The sequence below is a fragment of the Corylus avellana genome, chromosome 2 (genome assembly GCF_965113065.1).
Source record: "Corylus avellana chromosome 2, dhCorAvel1.hap1.2, whole genome shotgun sequence".
Lineage (NCBI taxonomy): Eukaryota > Viridiplantae > Streptophyta > Magnoliopsida > Fagales > Betulaceae > Corylus > Corylus avellana.
In genome coordinates this window covers 41,055,432-41,081,310 of record NC_142491.1, presented here as the reverse complement: position 1 = coordinate 41,081,310, position 25,879 = coordinate 41,055,432, and the positions used below count along the sequence as shown (strand labels likewise).

Below are 25,879 nucleotides of genomic sequence, written 5' to 3'. Positions count from 1 at the left end.
AGTCCTCATGTGATTGATGATAGAAGATCTATGTAGAACATTGAATGCATATAGCAGAAGTGTAGGCAAAAATCTCCTAGTTTTCATTAGTTTAAGCAATATTTTTCCGCTCACAGCAGTGGAATAAGATGATTTAATTTAGCTCATCAAAATTCAGTCACTTTAATCCATTTTCTACCGAAGATCTTCCCTCAAATATCCTCTCCCTTGCTTTACTTGCCTGCAACATCAAGATGACCCAGTAAATACAACCCATTTCAATGGCATGTTCACCAAATACAACCCATTTCAATGGGAGTTCTTCCTATATAGTAGCTGAAGCTATTGGAAAATGAAAAAAAAAAAAAAAGAAAAAGAAAAAGAAAAGAGGAGGATATATAGACCTGTTTTCCCCAGTCCGTACAACTTGTTATGATAGAGAGCAGAGCTGCTTGCACAAAAGAACCAATTAGTATTCCAATCCAAAGGCCCTTTCCTCTCAACTGTACCCAAAAACCCAATATGGCACCAGCTGGAAGTCCACATAGATAGTATGATCCGAGGTTGACATAAGCACCTAAGTCCTGCCACCCACATCCCCTAGCAATACCTGATTTATAGAAACAGAAGATTTAGTTACCCAAGAATCCAAGCCTTGAAATGTAATTTTGTTTTGACCGTCAAAATCACCATTTATCTCAAAAGTATATAAGAAATTGTAGACCAATAGGGAAAAAAAATGCATTAACCTGAAAGGACTCCATGTAAGTTGTCCAGAATAACCGACAGACATACCAGAGGAGCCAAGGTTGTAACATAGTCTACTACTTCCTTCTCATTGCTGAAAATGTAACCAAAAACATGGCGGCTGGCAAAAAGGGCTGAGCTGATTATGAGTGCCCCTGTGACTGTAATAAGCATTACTACAGTGACAGCCAAACGTGCGGCTTGTGGGTTCCCAGCTCCTAACTCATTTGAAACTCTAGTGCTACAATTCCCACCAGAAACAGAGCATTTTTTTTCACACAATTTAAGTAGAATTGGATGCATATAATCAACTGTGTATCAATATTGTGTGCTTTGGTGCAAACCTTGCTGCAGCGCCAAGTCCATCTGGTATCATGTAGAGAGTTGAGAGTGTTGCTAAACTGTTTAGAAAAGTGGAAATTTAGTTCAATCACATTTGATGAATTGATCTCATTCGTAGTCTCTGAAGTTTTTTTTTAGTGCAGGTGGAGATAGAACTAAATTTCAAATAGCAGTTTCCAACGAATCACTTAAAAGTGTTCTAAATCTGAAAACTTAGAGAAATTTGATGTACCACACGGACAGTACTGAAGTTTCAAGCGCCGGATTTGGTAATAGCCCCGACAGCAAGGTAAGCAGCTCGAATGACCACCATTCAAGGCTATGAATGACCAACATGAGAAACATAGGAGTTAAAACAAAAAACAAAAACAAAAAACAAGGGAAACTCCACTTACATTCCCACGATGTTTCAATCACTTTTACAATTGTATTCTTAAAGCATGTTTGAGATTGTATTTGATAAATAGAGTTTTTAAGTAAAAAAATATTTTTTAGCAAAAGCTTAAAAATGAAGCTTTTACCAAAAGTGCATTTTGGCTTTTTTTTTTTTTGACCCTTAAAAACACTTTCAATTTTTTTACCAAACGAGTACTTTTTTCCTAAAACAAACTTTTTGATTATTAAACGCACTTTTAGGCCCCTCAAACGCACACCCAAACAAACTCTTAGTCTTTAAAAAATTGCAATGTCATTTCGCTATCTTGAAAACTTTGCAATGTTGCCCTACCATTAAAGTTTAGGGTTAAAGCAGTACATATGCGAAATGTCTTTTATAACCTTATAAAACTTTGAAAAATATAATATCATCCTAATTAAATAATTCAATTTTTTTTTTTTTTTTAACAAAAAAAATGAAACCCACAAATGGTTGCAATGGGTCACATTGTGAGTAACAGTATTTTGGGTATTTCTGCGTCCTCCATTAAGCTTTAATAGAAAATCCTAATGAAATAGTAACATTGCAAAATTTTCAAAGATGGCGACCTAACATTACAACTTTTTAAAGGTTAAAATACGACTGCAAAAAGGATATAACTTAAGGGGTAAGTGAAGTTTAAGAAGAAAAAAAAAAAAAAAAGTTCTTCTATATTATAAAATAGGAGGAGAAATAATTACCAAATCATTACAGCAGAAGGGATAGCAAAACGGAAGAACTCTCCAATTCCTTGGAACATCTCCATAGAAATGGGGGCCCTGGTTTTTGCACAGGCACTATTGTACTTCATGTATAATCCGAGCAAAATGACATTCAACCAATAAGACATGCCAATAGCCAAAGCTCCTCCAAGATGTTTTAGTGTAGACTTGAACACTAAAACCCAGCAGCAAGGTATATGGAAACAGAGGGTGACACAAGAGCTTACAAGCATGGGGGTGATTAAACTCTGCGTCTGGAAATATCGAACCAGAGATTGAAGAGTTGCGTAGGCAAAGAGTGCAGGAATGAGGCACACTATGAATTTACCGGCTTCATGTGAAATTACAGGGTCTTGGCCCATGAAAACGAGCAGCTTTCCCATGCAGATCCACAGAAGAGACAGAGGGAGACAGACCAATAATAGACAGAAAATGCATGTGTATGTTTGATTTCCTAGTTTTTGATATTGCTTAGCTCCATAAGCTTGCCCACATATGGTTTCCAGTGCGCTTGACATTCCAAACTGTTTGGCATGTGAAAGTCATTGATCAGTTTGTTATCAATATGGATTACCCAATATTCTTTCCTTATTGTATGCATCTTTTTGGAATATGATTTGATTTAACATGGTATATTGATAAGTGTAAACAGATTGAGAGGGTGTTTGTTAAATACCCTCCCACCCTCAAATACTATTCATCTCTTTTTTTTTAAAAAAAAATCAATATCAAAACATTCTCATTTTTTATATCACATTATTTGCTTTTTATATCATATCATTTACTTTTTACTACTATTCAAATAAAAAAATCACTACAAAACAAAACTTTTTCCACTTTTCAATACTATTTTTTCACTTTTCTATACTAATTATTACTCTTTTTTTTTTTTTTTTTTTTTTTTTTTTTTTTCTCACCAAACATTACTTGGGATGGCATGTTGTTTAACAAACAACCCCGGAGTCTCACATTGAAAATACCTTACAAATGTGAGTGGTAAATATAATATAGTTAGGTACAAACTCATAGGCTTAAGCTTTTGGGTTCGATGATGTCTCAACAATCAACATGCTATATTAAGATCTTAATAAAAACTTTCGAACCGTGTCAATCTCCTAAACAAGTGGTATCATAGTCAATAGTGGTATGCAATATAGTGGAGGGGCGTAGGCATGGATAGGGGACACTAGAATAAGGGGTAAAGGTTCATAGCACAAGAGCAAACGAGTCCCTAGAGTAGAAAAAAATGTTCAAGGTGCAGGTATCAATGATGATCTCTAGAGTAAGGAACAAAGGTTCATGGCACATAAACAAACAAGAGTGGAGAGTCCTTGGAGTAGGATTAAAAGCTTCTATTTAAAAGGAAGTGTAAAAATGTAGTGATAGTTCATACGTGAGTGGGAGATTGTTGAATATACAAATGCGAGTATAAAAAGATTGGGTCTTACATTGAAAACACCGCAAGTGTGAATAATTAATATAGCATAATTGGGTCAAAATGAGTAGCATCCTAATAGTATACTATATTGAGTGGTACACTTTTTACTACAATCTCCTTTGCAAGTTAACGAGGCAATCAATAATTAGTAAGATAATTATGAGTGTATATTTAAAAAATCAGCTACTAATTAATTAAATTAATAATTTTTTTTGTTTAATTATTTTACAAATTATAAACCGTCACATTAATTGTAAAAGACCATTGTAAAATGTATTTTAATCTCTAGCAATTTGGTATCCGAGTTGATGGGATTTCTCCATCCAAATAAAACCCCAAACCTACCCATTTCTGGATTTCATGCCCACCTTCGTACTGTTTGCTATTCCCCAAAAGGGTATAAACATGGCAGAGAAAAAGACATGGAGGATGAGATAAAAAGAAAAAAAAGAAAAAGAAAAAGGAAATATGAAAAAGAAAAAGCACTTACAACAGGACTGAAGCCGAAGACAGCAGCAAAGGAGATGGCAATAGCAGTGCTAGAGAGAGAGAGCTCCCCAAGATGACCAACCATCATAATGGAAATAATCTGCAGAAAGTATTGTGATAAATTCACAGCCACCATCGGTCCAGCCAAGTAACCCGCCCTTTTGGCCTCTTGAGCAAACGCAGCCCATGTTAGGCTTAAACAGCCCTCAGCCTTCTCTCGGCTCTCTTTCAGTAGCAAGCTCTTGTCCATGTTTTCTCTGTTGCTCTCCCTCACAGCCACTGCAGTCACAGTCACAGCCACAGCTTCAGAGTGGGGAAACAATGAAGAGGAAGAGACGAGTAAAAGAGTTCTGGGCCTTTTTCGGCATTTCCTACGTGAGATGTACCGTGTACGTGAGTACTGTACATGTTTATTTGTTTCATTACTGTCTTGTTTTTTTCTCGAGATTTTGTTTTTTATTACTATTATTGAAATTTTTTTGAAACCCCCACGTCTTTTTCGGCTATGACCCTGTTTGGGAAGTTAGAGAATGAGACAGATTCTCCTAGGAAAATGACCTTTTCTTTTTCAATATATATATATATAGAAATATTAATTTTATGTATTTTTTTTTGGAGTTATTGGCACTGAGTGAATTATTAATGTGCTAGGTCCAAGTGAAGTGACATTTTAGTCGTGGCCACTAACCGACAAGATGATTATAAAAATACCTTGGAGAGTTACAATTTTGAAGATATACTGACATCCCATCACGAATGTTCTCTTGGTTCATTGATTGAATGACGTAAACGTAAGAAAGAAACAACTTTCTTTCAAGATGGTTGTGCTACACGGAACTGTTCATGGACCACAGCATTATTTATGGATAAAAAAAAAAAGAAAAAAAGAATAATAATAATTGGTATGAAAAAATAAAAAAGTGGTATTGAGAGGTAAAAAATTTTGTTTCATAGTAATTTTTTTATTTAAATAATAATAAAAAGTAAATGATGTGATATAAAAAGTAAATGATTTGATATAATAGTAAGAATTTTTTTTGAAAAAAAAGGAAGTGAATAGTGTGGTGGATGTGAGGGAATGTGAGGGGGTTTAACAAACACCCCCAATATGTTGTTGTAGGGCCTCAATGGAATTTACTCAACTTCAGAAAAAGAAAAAAAAAAAAAAAATCAACTTCAACAAGGAAATAAGATCGAACAAAACAAATAATGGACTATATATCATGACTAGGAATAGAAACGAAACGGGTATTACTATAATTAATAAATGGGTATTAACTATATTAAGATATTGTAAGAATTGGATCTTACTATTCTTATTGTTTCTAACAACACATGAACAACCAAATTTTGTAATTGAAATTGAATAATGTTCTGACAAAATTTCTTAAAATAGTATGCGATCGGCACCCAAAGCTTCTCGGTTAAGGGGTGGTTGTGACTAAAAGAGTTTATGATATTTCTTCTTTACTAATATTCGGGGGCTTAAGGATATATAACATAAGAAACTTTGTTCAATTGATTATCTGAATCCTTATTACATCTAATTTCTATGTTAGAGTTGAAATCGGTGTAGACTTTGGATCAGTTGCATGCCTTTGATGTATACTTCTGCATTGCATACGACACTTGATCTTCGACCGTGGCCACTCTCGAAGCTTTTGTTTGGGGTGGCCAATCATCTCTCATTTGATTTCATTTTCTTAAAAAAAAAAAAAAAATTGTTATTGACTTTGTTTTCTGTTTTTTTAAGTCAAAATAAATTAACACTCAAAACACAAAAACTGCCCATTTTTCAAAAAATAAAAAATAAAGAATACCCCTAACACACGTCAACAAACATAATATCTGGACATATATACAGTGGCGGAGCCAGACAGTTCATATTAGGGGTGCCGCGCGCCAAAATTTTTTTGACGTCCTAAAAGTTTTTTCCACCCTAAAAATTTGGTAATTCACACAATATATGCATCACAAAAAAAATATCTATAAAAGTTCATAAATGTATACTTAAATTGATATATTAGAAATATAATATGCCGGCACTATATCAGAAAGACATAAATACAAAAAAAAAAAAAAAGTGTCTAGAACTGCACTTTACGGTCTCCTAGAAGTACAAAATATCAAGTATCGAATCTAAATTGAAACTCTCAGCAATTTTCCTTTCAATATAAAGAACAAAATTATTTGCAAAAAAAATCATCCTCCATTTTGTTGTAAAGTCATATTTTAACAATTTTCATTGCTGAAAATGATCGTTTAGTAGTTGTTATAGACACTAGAAGAGTCAAAATAAGAAGAATTAATCTATCAATAAGATAGTTTGTCTTTGATTTTACTGTCTTTGCCAATCCTTGGCATAATTCTGCAATGGAAGACAAATTTTATAATGTTGGATCAACAAGCACATATATCTCAAATTAATTTTGTCATACTTAGAAAAATCTAAGAGAATAATACTTCTCCGTAATCATACATATATCGTCAATTTTAAATAATTTATAAGCATTTTTTGGATCCAAAGCTAAGTAAGTGTCAAAAGTTTCAAAGCTGACCAGTAACTGCTGCAAAATTAATTGGGTTAAGTTCTTCTTCCCGGAAACCAATAAACGACTTGAAACCTTTTGCAGCGAAGGAGAATTTTTTGCCAACTATGCCACTTTATTGGAGAAAATTACTAAAAATCTTTTCTCAATGCTTTATATCCAATAATATTTGTCTTCCATTTTCATTTTGCCTTCAAAAGAGGTCTGAAACCTCACGTTAGGCTCAGATGGGGGTGCCGTGGGTAGGAAAAAAAAAAATTTTTAATCTTCACGGCACCCCCAAAGAGCAATGTGGCTCCGCCACTGCATATATATATATATACCTCATGTTCGGAATAAATTCACCCTACAAGCCCATCAAATTCTGGGCCCAATGGCCAATGATAGGTCCATGAAGATATTAATTAAATAGCAAAGGCTATTTAATTAATTAATAGTCTTATATTCCAATCAGGCTAATATTGGAATAAAGACGTCCTACTTATCTCTACAAGATGACTATTCAATACTATCTCTACATAATATCGGTTGAATGTTTATCTCTGCATGATAACTGTTGAGCTCTATCTCAACTTTGGACTCTCAAACCAATTCAAATAAGAAGATCCAGTTCAAATCTACTTCAACTCTCCAAGCCTATAAATAGGCCCCTACACAAGGTACTAAATCATCTTGAATTTTGAAATATCCTCACACATATTATTGAGCATATTGAATTATTGTGCGCCGAAGCATAACATCGGAGTGTCCCCGGTTCCCCGGGGACCCCCTTGACAATATTGCCTTTTTTGTAGTGATTTGGAGTGCACGACGACGTATTGAAGATTCCAAAGAAAGCGCATCCACCGTGTTGAAAACTGTTCTAACAGTTTGGCGCCGTCTGTGGGGACGATTATTCGTTTCTCATAAAATAAAAAAATTCATCACGGTGTGAACAGGCATTCCGGCGACAACCCACCGGAAGTACTTGCCGATTTGCGTTGTCCATAGTAAATTTGCACAGATCCGCATTTCAGATTTACGCTCACTGCTTCAAGTGAAATCATGTCTAGTCCAACACCAAACCAGATCGCCGGTTGCACATCTCTGCAAATTGCCGGTCACGCTGCTGCCGAAGACCTGCAGCACCTCCAAATCGCGGCTGCCTTCAGGACCAGACCGCCGCTGCCGGAGCCCTGACCCGCGGAGCCCAGATCCGCACCACCCAAGCCGGCGACCCACTACTGCCAAACCTCTAAACCGAACTGCTGGAGACCCACTACTGCCGGAGATCCAATCACACGGCCCAGACCCGTGATTGCCGATCTCCAAACCAGACCGCCGGAGCTCCAACCCGCAGCTCTCTGGACTGTAGAAGCCCCAAGCTCAGTCACACGGATCTCCAAACAGACGCAGCATCGCCGATCTCTAGATCGGTAGCACCGCCAACCTCCAGACTGCAGCGTCACCGATCTCTAGACTGTAGCGTCGTCAATCCCGAGGCCGTCAAGCACACAGCTCAGCCGATCATTGGCCTCCACGGCTGCTGCCGAAAACCCAAGCGTATGGCATGACCCACGCCTCCAATCTGACCCTCACCTCCGATCTGCACAAGAAATAGCTGCTGTGCGTAGAAAGAATTGTGAAAAAGAAAGAAGAAATGGCGTTTGGCAACAGGTTTTTCTTATTCAGTTATATTCCCATTCTGGTTTATGAATAGGCTATTCTGGTTAAGTTTATATTCCTATTCTAGTTGAAGAATAGGCTATCCTGGTTCAAGTTTATATTCCTATTTTTGCTTAGGAATAGGCTATTTTGGTTTAAATTCCAAATTTGGTTTCGATTGGTTGTAAGAATAAGGTAATTCTTATTCCAAATTATTACATTCCGGGGATACTCTATCTCGAATAAGAAGAACCGGGTATATCACTCCCGGATATGGAAAATGAAGCACCGGGTATATCACTCCCAGATATGGAAAAGAAGCACTGGGTATATCACTCCGGAATATTTCAAAGAAGAACCGGGTATATTACTCCCGGATATTTCAAAAAAGAACCGGGTATATCACCCCCGGATATTTTAAAGAAGAACTGGGTATATCACTCCCGGATATGGCAAAGGAAGAGCCGGGTATGTCACCCCCGGATATATCACCATCGGAGACAAGGAGAAAACCTTGGTTAAAAACTATTAACGGGAGACAACCCGGTAAAAAACAAGAAGATTTACCCCGGAGATAAGGAGAAAACCTTGGGTAAAAACAATTAACGGGAGACAACCCAGTAAAAAACAAGAAGATTCACCCCGGAGACAAGGAGAAAACCTTGGATAAAAACAAGAATAGGGAGACAACCCTGTAAAACAAGGACAAGGAGAAAACCTTGGGCAAAAACGAGAATAGGGAGACAACCCTCTAAAAACAAGGACAATGAGAAAACCTTGGGCAAAAACGAGAACAAGGAGAAAACCTTGGGCAAAAACAAGAATAAGGAGACAACCCTCTAAAACAAGGACAAGGAGAAAACCTTGGGCAAAAACGAGGACAAGGAGAAAACCTTGGGCAAAAACGAGAATAGGGAGACAACCCTCTAAAAACAAGGACAATGAGAAAACCTTGGGCAAAAACGAGAACAAGGAGAAAACCTTGGGCAAAAACAAGAATAAGGAGACAACCTTCTAAAACAAGGACAAGGAGAAAACCTTGGGCAAAAACGAGGACAAGGAGAAAACCTTAGGCAAAAACAAGAATAAGGAGACAACCTTCTAAAACAAGGACCAGGAGACAACCTTGGGTAAAAACAATTAACGGGAGACAACCCGGTAAAAAACAAGGAGCTACGCCAAGATGAACGGGGAGCAAAAGGTTAGTCTATTGAAAGACTTATAAATCATTATTAACAGAGTATTGTACAGGTTCATTCTCGTAGACAATGATAAAACCTTAGACAAAAACAATGAATCACCCCAAGGCAAACAAGGAATAAAGGCATTTGTGAGAGAATCGGGCATGATCCCCGGGTGTCTCAAGGATATAATAGGCTTAACCCCCAGGCAAAGGAAAGAGTTGGGGGTACTCGCGGCAACAAGGAGACAAAGAGAAAACCTTGAACAAAAACAAGAAATCACCCCAAGGCGAACGGGGAACAAAGGTATCTCGGAACTAGGATGGGTTTAACCCCGGGCAAAGGATAGAGCTGGGGGGTGCTCTCGGGAACTCAGGCGATGCCAAAAACAGAGCTGAAGAGCTCCAATTGACGAGTTCAAAGCACACTCACTAGGGAGACACGAGTCTCGGACAAGGTCAAACAACAAGCCGCCAGAGGACTTTGACTAAATTCCCATTACCCAAGTACCTTGGCTAAGGGAATTGGGGGGTAACTGTTCGGAATAAATTCACCCTACAAGCCCATCAAATTCTGGGCCCAATGGCCAATGATAGGTCCATGAAGATATTAATTAAATAGCAAAGGCTATTTAATTAATTAATAGTCTTATATTCCAATCAGGATAATATTGGAATAAAGACGTCCTACTTATCTCTACAAGATGACTATTCAATACTATCTCTACATAATATCGGTTGAATGTTTATCTCTGCATGATAACTGTTGAGCTCTATCTCAACTTTGGACTCTCAAACCAATTCAAATAAGAAGATCCAGTTCAAATCTACTTCAACTCTCCAAGCCTATAAATAGGCCCCTACACAAGGTACTAAATCATCTTGAATTCTGAAATATCCTCACACATATTATTGAGCATATTGAATTATTGTGCGCCGAAGCATAACATCGGAGTGTCCCCGGGGACCCCCTTGACAATATTGCCTTTTTTGTAGTGATTTGGAGTGCACGACGACGTATTGAAGATCCCAAAGAAAGCGCATCCACCGTGTTGAAAACTGTTCTAACACCTCATAAAATGGCAAAAGACCAAATTAAGCTCTTCTAGTCTTCTCCTTTCTCTCTGAAATTCCAAATTTCAGCGAGAGAGGCGGCTAAGAGTACTAGAGCTTCCATGCCAGACACAAAGAAAGACATGGAAGAAACTTTGTTGCCAAAAGGAAGAGAAGATAAAAAGGCAGAAACTCCCATATCTCTAACATGGGGTGTTTTTACGGTGGAGCTGAAGAGGTTAGGCGTCTTGGCAGGTCCCATGGTAGCAGTGATTCTATCACAGTACATGTTGCAGGTCATTTCACTCATGATGGTGGGTCATCTCGGTGAACTTGCTCTCTCTAGCACTGCTATTGCCATCTCTCTTTCTGGGGTCACCGGCTTCAGTCTTCTTGTAAGTCTTCTTTCATATATATATATGATCCACTTTTCTTTTCTTTCTTTTTTTTTTTTTTTTTTTTTTTTTTTTTTCAGTTTTTGTAGTCTTTAATAGTACAGTTGTCTCAGTTTCATGACATGCATGTTTGTAACCTGTTTTTACAATAACACTACTATTTTCTTCTTGGATGATCACCAATCTGTCTTTGAGCAATCTTCATCAAATTACTGTGGTAATTTAGTGGAATGAGTAAAAATGTTCTGGCAATTTAGAACTGGCGGTGGAGTTTATTTGGCGCATATGGAATTAGTTAATAAGTTGGGTTAACAATTTTGTTTTGTTGTATGTAACTGTAAACTTTTAAATGACATCCGACAATATATTCATCATGCGACATCCGACAATATATTCATCATGCGACAACAAACATATATACTATTAAATCTGTGAAATGATATGATTTCTATCCATTTCACTCGAACCGAGACAAACCCTTATCCTAATATTTCAATTGTCTTACAAGAAAATTGTTTACAAAAGCTAGGAGTTATTATAAGGTACCACAGAGTGCTCCATAATTAAAAACACATGAAAACCTTAAACATGAAGTGAAGGCACCAACAAGCTTACCAGATTTTATAAAGCTCAGTGATAACTATTACATGAGGAAATAATGTGCTCCTTACACATTTCTCGAGCAAATACTACCTCAAGTTCTACACTTTTTTGGTTCTTATTTATTTATTTATTTTTTGAAAAAGAGTTCTTAAAATAAAGTTTTAAGCATATATGGGTTTGGGTATTCATTCCCTAAGGTGGCTCTTTACAAGACTAGATGAAACAAAAACGCTATGAAGTGGATTTTTTTACTCCACTGATGAAGAAAGGAGGAAAATGGTCCATTAGTGGCTTGTACTCCTTATGCAGGTGTCAATATTATTGATTTTGATATCAGAGCAGCTTCACAAGGAGACATTTGTGGTTCTATTTCTTATTAGCTAAAGTTTTTGAGATAAATGGTAATTTAACGGTCGTTGCAAAATATTGCACCGGCATCCGGTGATGATTTGCTTCCTTGGTCAGCTATCATTGTCCCCACAAAAGCTATAATTTTCGTAACCACAGGTCCACAGCCTCTGAAGTTGATGCATTTTCATGTTTGTACATTCAAAGGCCTGCTTTTTCTTAATATTCTTTTGAAGAAGAGATAAAGGTTAGTAAATTTGTCATTGAAAGTACTTCTCACCAACTCCTTGGAAGTAATATAAGATTTTTGGGTGGTGGTCAAATTTTGAATGATTAGCTTTTCAATGACATTTACTTGGGGGTAAGGATGAAATTAACAATAACAGTGTGACCATCAATTGTTACTGACATATCTTGGTTTCATTAATTCAGAGTCTTAGAAGACATGAGTGAAGTCATGCATCTACAAAGAAATAGATTGCATGATTGTGAGTCAAATGTTCTAAAGAAGAACTGAAATTGAATTTTGGTATTTTGTATGTCTCAAACAGTTGGGAATGGCAAGTGCGCTGGAAACTCTATGTGGGCAAGCTTATGGAGCTCAACAATATCGAAAGCTTGGAGTTCAAGCTTACACTGCTATATTTTCTCTCAACTTAGTCTGTATTCCTGTGTCTTTGATATGGATATACGTGGGAAAGTTACTAGTTTTGATAGGCCAAGACCCTATAATTTCACGTGAAGCTGGTAAATTCATCATTTGGCTTGTTCCTGCACTCTTTGCATATGCCACTCTTCAACCACTTGTTAGATACTTCCAGACACAAAGTCTGATCCTGCCAATGCTGATAAGCTCTTGTGCCACTCTTTGTTTTCACATACCTCTATGTTGGGTTTTAGTATTCAAATCTGGACTGGGAAACCATGGAGCAGCATTAGCTATTAGTATTTCATATTGGTTAAATGTGATTTGCCTCGGATTATACATGAAGTACTCTTCTGCCTGCGCGAAAACCCGCGCACCAATTTCTATGGAGATTTTCCAAGGAATTAGGGAGTTCTTTCGGTTTGCTATCCCATCTGCTGTAATGAGTCGGTAATTGTCTACATTTTACCCAGTTGTAAGGAAAGGGTTTGTATGTTCTGCTTTATTATGTTATTCTTCTTTGATGTGTCTATTCATTTTGATATTTGCAGCCTTGAGTGGTGGTCTTTTGAGCTTCTTATATTGTTTTCTGGGCTATTACCAAATCCAGAGCTTGAAACTTCAGTTCTTTCTGTATGGTAAGTTTTCTTGAAATATTTCAGATAAAGGAAACTTTTGATCTTCCAAAATTTTCTTTCTGATCTTTCTGCACTAAGAATATACATTCCTCAAAAGAATCTGATGACCCTTATTGTCAACTTCTCTGGACAGTCTCTCAACCATCTCAACACTCAATGCAATACCATGTGGACTTGGTGCAGCAGCAAGGTTTGATGAATCAAAAATATATAGAAAAATAAATTTATATATGCATATTAGTGGTGTCTATTGTACTAAAAATTGCATATCTCTAAGATTTCTTTTTTTTTTTTTCCTCCTTTTTGGTTTAGTACTATAGTTTCAAATGAGTTAGGAGCAGGGAACCCTCAAGGTGCTCGTATAGCTGTCTTTGCTGTGTTGTTTCTTGCAGTGGCAGAGACAAGTATAGTAAGCTCAAGCATTCTTGCCAACCGCCGTGTATTTGGTTACACTTTTAGCAATGAGAAGGAAGTTGTGGACTATGTCACAACCATGGCTCCTCTGGTTTCTCTGTCAATTATACTGGACAGTATACAAGCGGTGCTCTCAGGTTGAAAATCTCTCATTTTTGTCAATGATTGATGTCTATTAAGAATATAAGCTTGTGCACGGTTCTATCTTTTAAATCATTAGTTATTCTAAAAACTTAAGTTTATAGAAAGAGATAAATTTAATCATTTAATATTTATTTTAACACTACCTAGTGTGCGTTATCTCAGGTATTGCTAGAGGATGTGGGTGGCAGCATATAGGGGCCTATGTCAACCTTGGGGCTTTCTATCTTTGTGGGATTCCAGTTGCTGCAGCCTTGGGCTTCAGGACACAGTTAAGAGGAAGGGGGCTTTGGATTGGAATACAAATTGGTGCTTCTGTTCAGACAATACTGCTCTGTATTATAACAAGTTGCACAAACTGGGAAAAACAGGTCCCTCCTGCACTCTTATCTCTTGATGCTTTTGATCTTAGTCTAGCCCAAGATTTCCATTTGCTCTGCTTGGTTGCCAAGATGTTTGGGTTAAAAGAGAAGAAAAGTTGGGATTATTTGACAATCATTGTAATAATCAATCACAACTATAACATCTTAGATGGTTAAATGCTTTAATATTGGGTTTCTTGATATTGCAGGCTAGCAAGGCAAGGGAGAGGATATTTGAGGGGAAACTTCCAAAAGATAATAATGATAGTGAGCAGAGAATTTTGTTGAGCTAAATTCTCTTTCTATTAGAGTTGTAAGGAGAACCATTGCTTGTATGGATGAGCTTCCCAAGCTTTTCCCCCATCTTTGTCTCTTTTATCCTTTGGGGACTTCATGGTGAAGACAACCAGCCTTTCTTCAAAACAAGCAGACAGAGAAGCCCAGGAGTACAAAACCTGCACTGGACAAGGGAAAAGTTCTTATGTCCATGTTCTTCTTCCAATGAGCTCAGCAACTAATCTGTTTCTATATTTATCTTGTGTTCATCTCTGTGTTTTAGTTATGTGCCTTCATGTTCACTAAATTTTTGGACCCAAATTCATGCTTAAGATGGTCAATGAAATCAAATTTGTTGCCAATTTGTGAAGCAAATGCGTAATAGATTAGTCCTCATGTAATTGACTGCACATTTGAGACTTCTTTCAAAAAGATTTGAAGTTTGGCTTTGTGTTTCCAGTCGTTGCTGAAGTTAATGAATCAAATCATTGCCTCACCAAAATAACCAGAAAAATGGTTTTGGTGAGGCTGCAAGGAGAGAGATCAAGAATATAATAATTTTTTTGCAATTGAAAAAATCGTCAACCGATGAATCTACAGACTTGGATTAAGAGATCCCCTGCAATTCTATAGCATTGTAGGGCTTGCAATTCTTTAATACCACCCTTTGATATATAGGCTTGTATTACAGTGGGCATACAAAATTGTTTTTCTATTTTTTTTTTTTTTTTGGGTGATCAAAGAAAAGCTCCATTTTTTTTCCTCTGAAAGAAGAAGAAAATAACATTAACAGCATTCAATCTGAGGGGGTGTTTGTTAAACCCCCTCACATCCACCACACTATTCACTTCTTTTTTTGCTCAAAAAAAATTCTTACTATTATATCAAATCATTTATTTTTTATTACTATTTAAATAAAAAAATCACTACAAAACAAAAATTTTTACCTCTCAATACCACTTTTTTATTTTCCCAGACCAATTATTATTATTCTTTTTTTTCTTTTTTTTATCCATAAACAGTGCTGTGGTTCATGAACAGTTCGTGTAGTTTAACAAACACAACCATCATCATGTATATGACCCATTCCATAGTACTTGAGGAGCAAGTTTACTGTTTAAAAAAGTCTCTTTCATCACCCAGAAAGTCCAAAAAAAACTTTATAATATAATTACCAACGATAAGATAAACTAATATGTGACAGAAAAGTCTATAAACAACCGAACAATTATTTGTCTACATCTCACTTTTTTGGGAGGCTGTACAATTAGCGTTAATTAATTAAGGTAATACTATAGAGCCTTCACGTGCTTTCATTTGGCAGCTTTCTTACAAATTAACGAAAATTGTTAAAATTGGCCGAACCACTTCCATTTTTCCCTTAGTGATCCACCAAAGAAGATCCCGGAACCTTTGGCGGGTACAAGTGCAATGAAGTGGCTCCAGTCCAATAACATCTAGTCTAGTTGCCTTAGGGTTCATACTTCGCGTACCACACTGAAGCGTTCGACTTTAATATCATGTTCTCTGTTGTGAGTGTACTTGTGAGTATTGTATCTCACATTGAGAAAATATAAAAGAAAAAAATACAATATGCCTAAGTAGATCTTAGCCCATTAGCTTAAGCTTTTAGGCTAGAGTTATGTTCCTGAAACAAGTGTTTAGATGCGTCGGATTTAGAATTGTGTCTCCTACCCACAACTCAGGTTTAGAATTGTGTCTACGCACAAAGAGTTATTTGTTACAACAAAAACCAATTTAACAATTTTTTTATTTATTTTTTTTCCCTTTTTACAAGTGATATATATGGTAAAAGGAAATATAGAAACGCACTTGGCCATTCAACTAGAACTAATTAAGCCGAAATGGTCCTACTCCTAGCAAAGGTGAGGACAAAGCTAGCAGATTTGTACTGGTTTTGGGTACAATGAGGACCAGCGCTCGAGTTATATGGTTGACAATGATGACAGGAAACATGCATCGTTGAAGCAAAGGAATCCAGTGAAAGTGAAAGCTAAGGCTGTCCGTGTTCCTATGGGGAAGATTGAAAGGCTGAGGTCCTTCAATATTAAAATTCGGTTGTTTTTTTTTTTTTTTTTGGTAGAATGAAAATCGCCGAAACAGTACTAATTTTAGAAAAGATTTTCAGAGAGAAAAATGATTTTAGCTCTGTGAAGTTTAGCTTGTACAGAAAGCAACGATGGATGATGACAATTGACGGCGAACGGCAAATTTTGGCAGCATTTAAAACATGAAGTGTGAAAGAGTGCGTGCAAGAAAGGAAAACTTAGACTTAAAAAATAGTTTAAAAAAAAAACATTTTGCACAGCTTAAAGAAAGTCTTTTTTAGTTAACCAAAAATGTTTTCGATTTGACAAAGATTTTCAGTTGTATTAAACATTGAAGGATAGAAAATACCTTTTTTGAGTTTTTTAGAAAAGGTTTTACGTTAAAACAAACTAAACCTAAATGAAATTTGAACTAAATTTATTGACTTTTGGTTCATTTATAGTTTATAAAATATATGCATCCTAAAAAGTTTTCTTTTGCGTCCGCATCCAAAAAATTTGGTAATTCACACAATATATGCATCACAAAAAAATATTTATAAAAATTTATAAATATTAAACAAGTTAAATTTTCAAGTTAAATCACGACCCCGTAAGAGACAATTAAAGTTTATAAACATTAAACAATAACAAAATAAACTGGCATGCAGATATTAAAGTTTATTCAATCATTCAAATTAATAGTGAATTTATTAACGAAACTGTTATGTACCCTAATGGACAGAAAAGCAACTGCAAGGCTAGTAATAATGTTGTCTAAACATGTAAACTGTGTAGAAGAGGCAACTTGGGTAAAAGAAAAGAAATATATATTTCTTTTTTAGGGTGTTGGTAACTTGGGTAAAAGTAGGAGAAAATAATTTTTTTTTTTTTTTTTAAAAAAAAAATCTCGTGGCACCCCCAAAGCATAATGTGGCTCCGTCACTGTCACTCTTATGTGTTTCTTGTGTTATTCCAAAAATAATGTAACTTCTAAAATTATCATTGATCTTGTGATTGATTATTATTAGGTTTTAATCAAATTGAAAATTTAAAAACTACCTCATTTTTAAAAGGATATAAGAGCGATTTATAAAATTACTCGTTGCAATGAGTTATCCGTAATCTAAGTATAATTTGTCCAAACAAATGAAACTCAATCGCATGTAATACAGACAATTTATTGCACTCGATCGCCCGCTTCTAAACCGTTATAAACTTACATATGAATATGAGCGTTTTTATGTAAGGTACTGTTTGTATATAAGGTTAATTAAAAGTAGGAGAAATGGGGAATATTTGAATTTTTTTTTTTTAAAAAAAAAAAAAACGACTGCAGTTGTTTATACAAGTACAAAACGCAGGGTAGAAAATCACATAAGACATTTATATTTTAAGCATACGTGTAAAGCAAATTGGATTCATGATTTACTGAAAAAAAAAGAAAAAAAAAAAAAAAAAGGTGGACTCCCCAACGACAAAACCTAAACGAAAAAAATAATATAGAGATGGAAATGAAAACAAATAGTAGTCAATAGAAACAAAAAGGATCCAAGGGTTTTGCAAGTAGTATAATTTAGTTTTTAGGTCGACCGTTTGTCCATGTAGTTCACTGAGTGTTCTGAAATAGTATTTTATTAAGGCGACAGTTTTGGCTTATCAAATCTTTGTTGACATCCTATTTTGAGCCTCCCAAAAGTAAAGCAGCAGATGGTCCCCCCTTTGCAGCACTACCAGTCGTTATCAAGAGCTTCTCAGCAGCATGTTTCCTTTCCATAAGGATCACACGTTTCTGGTGCAACTGTCCCAAATGGTAAAGCACTGTCTACTACCCCTTTTTTCCCTACTAATTGTGTTCCCTGTCAAATTTGTGGGAGGATAAGCCATCAAGCTTTAGACTGCTACCATAGGATGGACTTCTCTTATCAAGGACATCATCCTCCTTCCCAGTTGGCAGCCATGGCTGCTCATACGCATGGCACTCCTGAAACTGAACAACCGTGGTATCTTGACAGTGGTGCTAATCATTATGTGACTTTAGATTTGAAAATCTGTCAGGACAGCAACCATACCATGGAATTGATAAAGTGACAGTAGGCAATGGAGGAGGTTTGCAGATAGCAAACACTGGTTTTTCCCTCTTCTCCACTTCACACAATAACTTTCAACTAAACAATATGCTTCACTGCCCAAATGCCTCTTCTACTCTATTGTCCATCCAAAAATTTTGTAGAGATAATAATTGTTATTTTATCCTAACCACATTCAATTTTCTCATCAAGGATATGCAGACCAGGGAAATTCTCCTGTATGGGCCAAGTGAAGCAGGTATTTACCCTATCTATCTCAAGCAATTATGTTCCAATTATGCATTCCTCTCCTCAGCAGCGTTTTTGTCTCGTTTTTCTGCTTTCCTAGGAGTCACAGCACCTTTTAATGTTTGGCACTCTCATCTTGGACACCCAGGAGATTTAGTTGTCAACAATCTTTGTTGCCTATTTCGGGCTCAATTAAATCCAAGCAATTGTGTCATCCTTGTCATGTTGCCAAGAGCAAAAAATTACCTTTCTTTGATTCACAAAGAATCTCCACACATCCTCTTAAATTAATTCACTCGGATGTATGGACTTCCCCCATTATATCACTTGGTGGCTGTAAATTCTATGTTATTTTTATCGATGATCATTCTCGTTTCTCTTGGATGTTTCCTTTACGTCAAAAATTTGAAGTTCTTTCATGCTTTGTTAAATTTAAAAGCTTAGTTGAGAATCTATTTTCCTACAAAATAAAGCAAATCCAAATTAATAATAGTGGAGAATATGTTTCAAGTGCTTTTAAATCTTTTACCAACACGCATGGAATCTTACATTGATTGACGTGTCCATATACCTCTAAACAAAATGGCATCTCTGAACGAAAACACAGACATATTACTGAAACAAGTTTATCTCTTCTAGCACAATCTAACCTCCCTAAATCATATTGGGTTGATGCTTTCTTAACTGCGGTATATTTGATCAATTGAATGCCTACCCCTGTTTTAGATCACTTCTCTCCTTACTTCAAGCTTTTCAAGAAACATCCTTATTATTCTCTTCTTAAAATTTTTGGTTGTTACTGCTACCCCTTACTTCGGCCATATTTTTCTCATACTATAGGAGTAAAAGATGCATTTTTATTGGCTATAGTAGTGGTCAAAAAGGGTACCGATGTCTAGATCCTGAAGAAAATCATGTCTATATCTCCAGACACGTGGTATTTGATGAAGGCCAATTTCTAGATAGCAAAAGACTTGTTTCCACTCAACCTGCAACAGACATTTCTCTGGGCATTGCAAATTCCTCAGGTACATCTCTTTCTCTTTTAAATTTTAATAACTTTTTACCTTTATTAGATATTGTTCAAACCGAATCCATCTCTAATGACACCTCAACAGATTCATCCTTATCTCCTATTTCGGCCACCAATCATGACTCATCACCTGCTTCGGTCACCCTCCCTCCAGCCAACGTCCCAAATGTTACGGCCCCATGCTCATCACCTGCTTCGATCACCCACCCTCTAGCAAACGTCCCACATGTTTCGGCCTCCAACTCTCCAGCAAATGTCCTACATGTTACGGCCTCCAACTCTCCAGCCAACGTCCCAAATGTTACGGCCCCTTGCTCATCACCTGCTTCGGTGACCCACCCTCCAGAAAACGTCCCACATGTTTCAACCTCCAACTCTCCAGCAAACGTCCCACATGTTTCGGCCTCCAACTCTCAAGATTTTCATCCTAACGTTTGCAATGACTCTCCGGCCATAACTGAAACACTACCACATCCTCAACCACGAATGGGCACTCGTTCTCAAACCAACTCCCTGACTCCCAAGGTTTTTCCCAACTACCACCTCTACTCCTCAACGAAATATCCTCTACAAGCCCTATCATCAATTGTTCCAGCCATTGAACCCACAACTTATAAGCAGGCTGTGATACACACTTGCTGGCTGGATGCTATGCAGGCCGAATTCAATGTCATACTGAATAATAAGACATGGTCACTGTGTCCTAAACCTTCACATAAAAAGGTGGTTCGCAACAAATGGGTGTTCAAAGTCAAACAAAAATCGGATGGTACCATTGATCGGTATAAGGCTAGGTTAGTTGCCAAGGGATTTGATCAAGTAGAAGGGATTGATTTTAATGAAACTTTTAACCTTGTTATTAAACCAGCCACCATACACTTGGTTTTAGCATTGGCTGTACATTTCAATTGGTTTATTCATCAGTTGGACATATCTAATGCCTTTTTACATGGTTTTCTTGAGGAGGAGGTATTTATGGAACAACCTCAGGGTTTTGAAGACTCTACTTTTCCTGATCACGTTTGCAAGCTTCACAAGTCTCTTTACGGCTTGAAACAAGCTCCATGGGCTTGGTTTATGCGACTTTCTCAAGCATTAGTGGATTTTGGGTTTGTAGGATCAGCTGTTGACACATCTCTCTTGACTTTGCATCATAATTCAGTTCATGTATTTGTTCTTGTGTATGTAGATGATATTCTTGTAATCAGCAATTCCTCTTCTACAATTACACATCTAATCTCTAAACTCAAGGGTGAATTTGCAGTCAAAGATTTGGGAGCCTTATCTTACTTTCTAGGGATTCAAGCTACACGGACCAGTCATGAGTTGTTCTTAACGCAAACTAAATACATGGTTGATTTACTTCGAAAGACCAAGATGGATGGGGTAAAACTAGCTTCAACACTGTGTGCCTCAGGTGGAAAACTCTCACGGTTCATTGGGGATCCCATGTCTGATCCAACTGAATTTCGTCATATAGTGGGTGCCTTGCAGTATTGTACACTCACACGGCCTGATATCTCTTACAATGTCAACCAATTATGCCAATTCCTCCATTCTCCAACAAGTGTTCACCTTATAGCAGCCAAGTGTGTTCTACGTTACCTTAAAGGTACTCTTGATTTTGGATTACACTATACTCAAAGTTCCTTGCAAATCAATGGTTATTGTGATTCAGATTGGGCTGGTAGTCCTGATGATAGACGATCTACGTACCACAGGCTATGGAATTTATCTTGGACCGTGTCTCATCTCTTGGGCAGCTAAGAAACAGCCTATAGTGGCCAAATCTAGCACCGAGGCTAAATACAGGTCAATGGCTCTCACTGCTTCAGAAATGTATTGGCTTCGTATGTTATTCAAGGAATTACAAATTCCAATTCCACTTTCACCATGTTTGTGGGTTGATAATCTAGGAGCTCTTTCTTTATCCTCTAACCCCGTCTATCATGCATGTACGAAACGCATAGAGGTGGACTACCATTTTATTCGAGAAAAGGTTTTTAACAAAGATATCTTGGCGCGCTACATTTCCACACATCAACAGCCTTCTGACATCTTCACAAAAAGCTTGACCAGGGCCCTGTTTCTTTTACTTTGTGACAAGTTAATGGTTTTCCCTCTCCCCATCAACTTGAAGGGGCATGTTAATAGTATAGCCACATCATCAGTTAAGAATCCTTGCAGTGTTAGAATTGTAGAAGATAAAGAAGTCTGATCACATTATCTTATAAATATTATCTCTTAGATTAGTTATTCTTTGTAATTCAAATATAGCTTATCTCATTCCAATGTATAGTTTGTTAGGATATAATCTCATTCAAATGTATAGCTTATCTCCTATAAAGTCTTTTTATATTCATCTCAATGAAACAACACTGGTATCATTTAAACCAGTATTCAAATCAATATTCAAACTATTTTTTTTTTCTTAACTTTTTTGCGTAAACATCTTAAATATTTTAAAAAGATAAGATGAGTTCTCTTCCTAATATAATAGTCATAGCTTCAATTATCGTAATTGTAAATTTTGATACAAATGTATGTGTGATATATATACATATAGACTCAAGATTATATTGTTTAATATTCAAGAGGCAATTTATTTAATTAACTCAAATGATAAAAATCTTAACAATAATTAATTAAATATGATTAGTATTAATTTACGAGAAAAAAAAGAAAGATTAATTGAGCAACTTGTGAACAAGGTCAAGTTCGTTTAAAAAATAAATGAACTGAGCTTGAATAGATTATCTAGCTCGATGATAAACTCGAGCTTAGTTTATTAGGATTTATGCCTTAGAAGCCAGTTTATTTTATATGAAATTTTAGTTTATTAAATAATTTATTGGATTATTTCAAATAATAATAATAAAAAAGACATATTATGTTTATATGTGTGCACTAATTGATTTTTATTTATCATATACATGTAAGTCCTCAAGTTATAATGAATATGATTTTAGGTATGTTAATAAGATTAAAACCATAAATCTTGTAGCTTAACTATTGTTCATTGTCATTCCATTTAATAAAACTATAACATATCAATTATAATGATCTATCTTAATTGGTACGAATATAATATAATGAACGGACCATGTGAGTCGTTGTTCTATCATAACAATAGTGGACTGCTTATAACATTAACTCTCAATCCTGAGAAGATCGTGAATTCAAATGTAAAGCAGATATTGTCACTTGATACATTAGGAGTTAAGAGAGATAATGAAATTATTTTTTTAGGAAATATATATGATTTTTTTTGGGAATATACTAGGTGCGAAGGCTGTTGGGTGTTAAGTGGATTACCATCTTAGGTAGATTTGACTTTTGAAGTTTAACCATAGTCCATTACCTGTTTTGTTCTATTTCCTTGTTTTAATGTATAACAAATGGTTGTCGAATCGGGTCAGTTCGATTTTTGAAGTTGATTGATTCGGTTTGGACGAGTAAATTCCCTTGAGGTGCTATAACAACATATTATGGATGAATAATACTAAAAGTTTCTCTTGTGTGAGTCTTATGTCACTCTAAGAATGATGTGACTTTTAAAATCACCATTGGACTTGCAATTGATCATTATTAGATTTTGATCAAATTGTGATTTTAAAAGCCATCTCATTTTTTGAAAGACACAAAAAAAAAACAAAAAAAACTAATAGAATTACTCATTATGGAGTCGCTAAAGAAATCCCACATATCACCCACTCCACACTTGAGGAGCCAAGTTAACTGTTAAAAATGGTAAAGAAGTCTCTTTCATCTCCCACAGAAGTTCCCCCCCCCCTCCCCCCCCCCAAAAAAAAAGAAAAAGAAAAAGAGAGCATAATATTGTCAAAACTGATGCAATTACCATATTTTTATCCTACAATTGACTTTTGGATGAACAAATGTGCAAGTTGTATACATGAACAGAGTCCATGGAAAATGAGCAAAAAGGTTCATGGCATCAATCTCCCTAGCCGTTTTATTTTAAAAAATAAATTTAAAAGTGCTAAACTTCGATACCATATGGACTTCGTGTAGCAGCAAGGATCAATCAAACATATATAGAAAAATAAATTTATATATGCATATTAGTGGTGTCTATTTTACTTAAAATTGCATATCTCTAAGATTTCTTTTTTTCTCCTTTTTGGTTTAGTACTAGAGTTTCAAATGAATTAGGAGCAGGGAACCCACAAGTGGCACGTTTGTTTGGAGGAAAAGGGAAGAAAAGTTGGGATTATTTAACAATCACTGTAATAGTCAATCACAACCACAACATCTTAAGATGGTTAAATGCTCTAAGATTTTGTGTGAGTTTTAGTGATGGTCTGCCTTTTAAGGGGGTTGTTTCTATTGGGTTTCTTGATATTGCAGGCTACCAAGGCAAGGGAGAGGATAGAGAAAAGGGAACATTGGTGAGCCAAATTTTCTTACTATTAGAGTTATAAGGGGAAACATTGCTTGTATGGATGAGCTTCCTAGCTTTTCCCCCATATTTGTCTCTTTTATATATATTTTTGGTGAGCTTCTTAGATTTTCTAATGTTGGTGTTTATTTGGATTTGAGATTTGTATGTGGATTTCCTAATGTTGGTGTTTGTTTGGATTTGGCTTTTATGTAATGTTTTTACGGTTTGTTTGTGCTAGGCCTCTTTTCATTTGTATTTGGATTAATGAATTCGGCCGTGTATGTGTGAATATTATGTTGGGTTTATCTTGTTCACATTATGTGATCACAATTTTGGGCCAAGCCTATTTTGAAACATTTCCTGGTCCAAAACACAACATGTTCTTTTTGCTTTTTGAGAACACTTTAGTCCAAAACTATTTAAAATAGGCATAAAGAAGGCCCAAAACACCTTCAAAAAGTCATATATAAAAATCGGTTATAAAACCACCAGTTATTGGTTTGAATAATTGCTAACTTTCGGTTATAAAAATAACTGCTAACCGCCGTTTATTAAAATTCAATAATTGCCTAAGACATTTGTAGTTAGAGCTAATAACCACTAATCGTAATCGCTTTTATAGCCCTAGCAATAACATACAGAAATAATGTTTAGATTCTAAATAAAAGTAGCTGGGAATTTGCATAGCCATATGGGCAAAATGTTCCTTGCCAAAAACATGTAAAGGAACTCTGCATAAAACCTGCACTGGGCAAGGGCAAGGTTCTTATTTCTATGTTCTTCTTCCTATGTGCTCATCAACTAATCTGTTTCTATATTTATCTTGAGTTCATTGCTCTGTAGCTTGGCCAAACCAAATCAATCTGGTGTTTTAGTTATGTGCCTCGCATGTTCAAGAAAAATTTAAACTCAAATATTTCATGCTTAAGATGGTCAATGAAGTCAAATATGTTGCCAATTTGTGAAGCAAATGCTTAATAAATGAGTCCTCATGTGATTGATGATAGAAGATCTATGTAGAACATTGAATGCATATAGCAGAAGTGTAGGCAAAAATCTCCTAGTTTTCATTAGTTTAAGCAATATTTTTCCGCTCACAGCAGTGGAATAAGATGATTTAATTTAGCTCATCAAAATTCAGTCACTTTAATCCATTTTCTACTGAAGATCTTCCCTCAAACATCCTCTCCCTTGCTTTACTTGCCTGCAACATCAAGATGACCCAGTAAATACAACCCATTTCAATGGCATGTTCTCCAAATACAACCCATTTGAATGGGAGTTCTCCCTATATAGTAGCTGAAGCTATTGGAAAATGAAAAAAAACGAAAGAAAAAGAAAAGAGGAGGATATAGACCTGTTTTCCCCAGTCTGTACAACTTGTTATGATAGAGAGCAGAGCTGCTTGCACAAAAGAACCAATTAGTATTCCAATCCAAAGGCCCTTTCCTCTCAACTGTACCCAAAAACCCAATATGGCACCAGCTGGAAGTCCACATAGATAGTATGATCCGAGGTTGACATAAGCACCTAAGTCCTGCCACCCACATCCCCTAGCAATACCTGATTTATAGAAACAGAGGATTCAGCTACCCAAGAATCCAAGCCTTGAAATGTAATTTTGTTTTCACCGTTAAAATCACCATTTATCTCAAAAGCCGATAAAAATGGTAGACCAATAGGGAAAAAAACATGCA

At 36.0% G+C, this 25,879-nt stretch overlaps 2 protein-coding genes across 4 annotated transcripts; one reads left to right on the top strand and one right to left on the bottom strand.

Annotated features, from left to right (window-relative positions):
- Window positions 1-4,455, bottom strand: LOC132187441 (protein DETOXIFICATION 14). 3 transcript variants are annotated; one of them, XM_059602143.2, is made up of 7 exons: window positions 4,134-4,455; window positions 2,185-2,729; window positions 1,301-1,387; window positions 1,071-1,127; window positions 729-967; window positions 384-589; window positions 1-220 (listed from the first exon to the last, which is right to left on the bottom strand). In XM_059602143.2, exons 1-7 carry the CDS (start codon window positions 4,380-4,382, stop codon window positions 158-160), a joined length of 1,446 nt encoding a protein of 481 aa, XP_059458126.2. In that variant the 5' UTR covers window positions 4,383-4,455; the 3' UTR covers window positions 1-157. The 3 variants fall into 3 exon arrangements, with proteins under 3 accessions (XP_059458126.2, XP_088369247.1, XP_088369248.1); XM_088513121.1 differs by lacking the exon at window positions 1,301-1,387; XM_088513122.1 differs by lacking the exons at window positions 1,071-1,127; window positions 1,301-1,387 and having other exon boundaries at window positions 4,134-4,454.
- Window positions 4,456-10,581: 6,126 nt separating this feature from the next.
- On the top strand, window positions 10,582-14,832 carry LOC132188687 (protein DETOXIFICATION 12-like). Its single transcript, XM_059603217.2, has 7 exons — window positions 10,582-10,953; window positions 12,456-13,000; window positions 13,102-13,188; window positions 13,322-13,378; window positions 13,501-13,739; window positions 13,909-14,114; window positions 14,315-14,832. Exons 1-7 carry the CDS (start codon window positions 10,681-10,683, stop codon window positions 14,396-14,398), a joined length of 1,491 nt encoding a protein of 496 aa, XP_059459200.2. The 5' UTR covers window positions 10,582-10,680; the 3' UTR covers window positions 14,399-14,832.
- The last annotated feature ends 11,047 nt before the right edge of the window (window positions 14,833-25,879 follow it).

Bases quoted from the DNA above. Each gene is read 5' to 3' on its own strand.
- LOC132187441 (XM_059602143.2), bottom strand. From the start codon at position 4,382: ATGGACAAGAGCTTGCTACTGAAAGAGAGCCGAGAGAAGGCTGAGGGC. The intron at 1,128-1,300 runs GTACATCAAATT...TTTTCTAAACAG, and splicing joins ACTTCAGTACTGTCCGTGTG to TTTAGCAACACTCTCAACTC. The intron at 221-383 runs GTCTATATATCC...TTGATGTTGCAG, and splicing joins GTACGGACTGGGGAAAACAG to GCAAGTAAAGCAAGGGAGAG.
- LOC132188687 (XM_059603217.2), top strand. From the start codon at position 10,681: ATGCCAGACACAAAGAAAGACATGGAAGAAACTTTGTTGCCAAAAGGA. The intron at 13,001-13,101 runs GTAATTGTCTAC...TGATATTTGCAG, and splicing joins CCATCTGCTGTAATGAGTCG to CCTTGAGTGGTGGTCTTTTG. The intron at 13,379-13,500 runs GTTTGATGAATC...TTTTTGGTTTAG, and splicing joins GGACTTGGTGCAGCAGCAAG to TACTATAGTTTCAAATGAGT.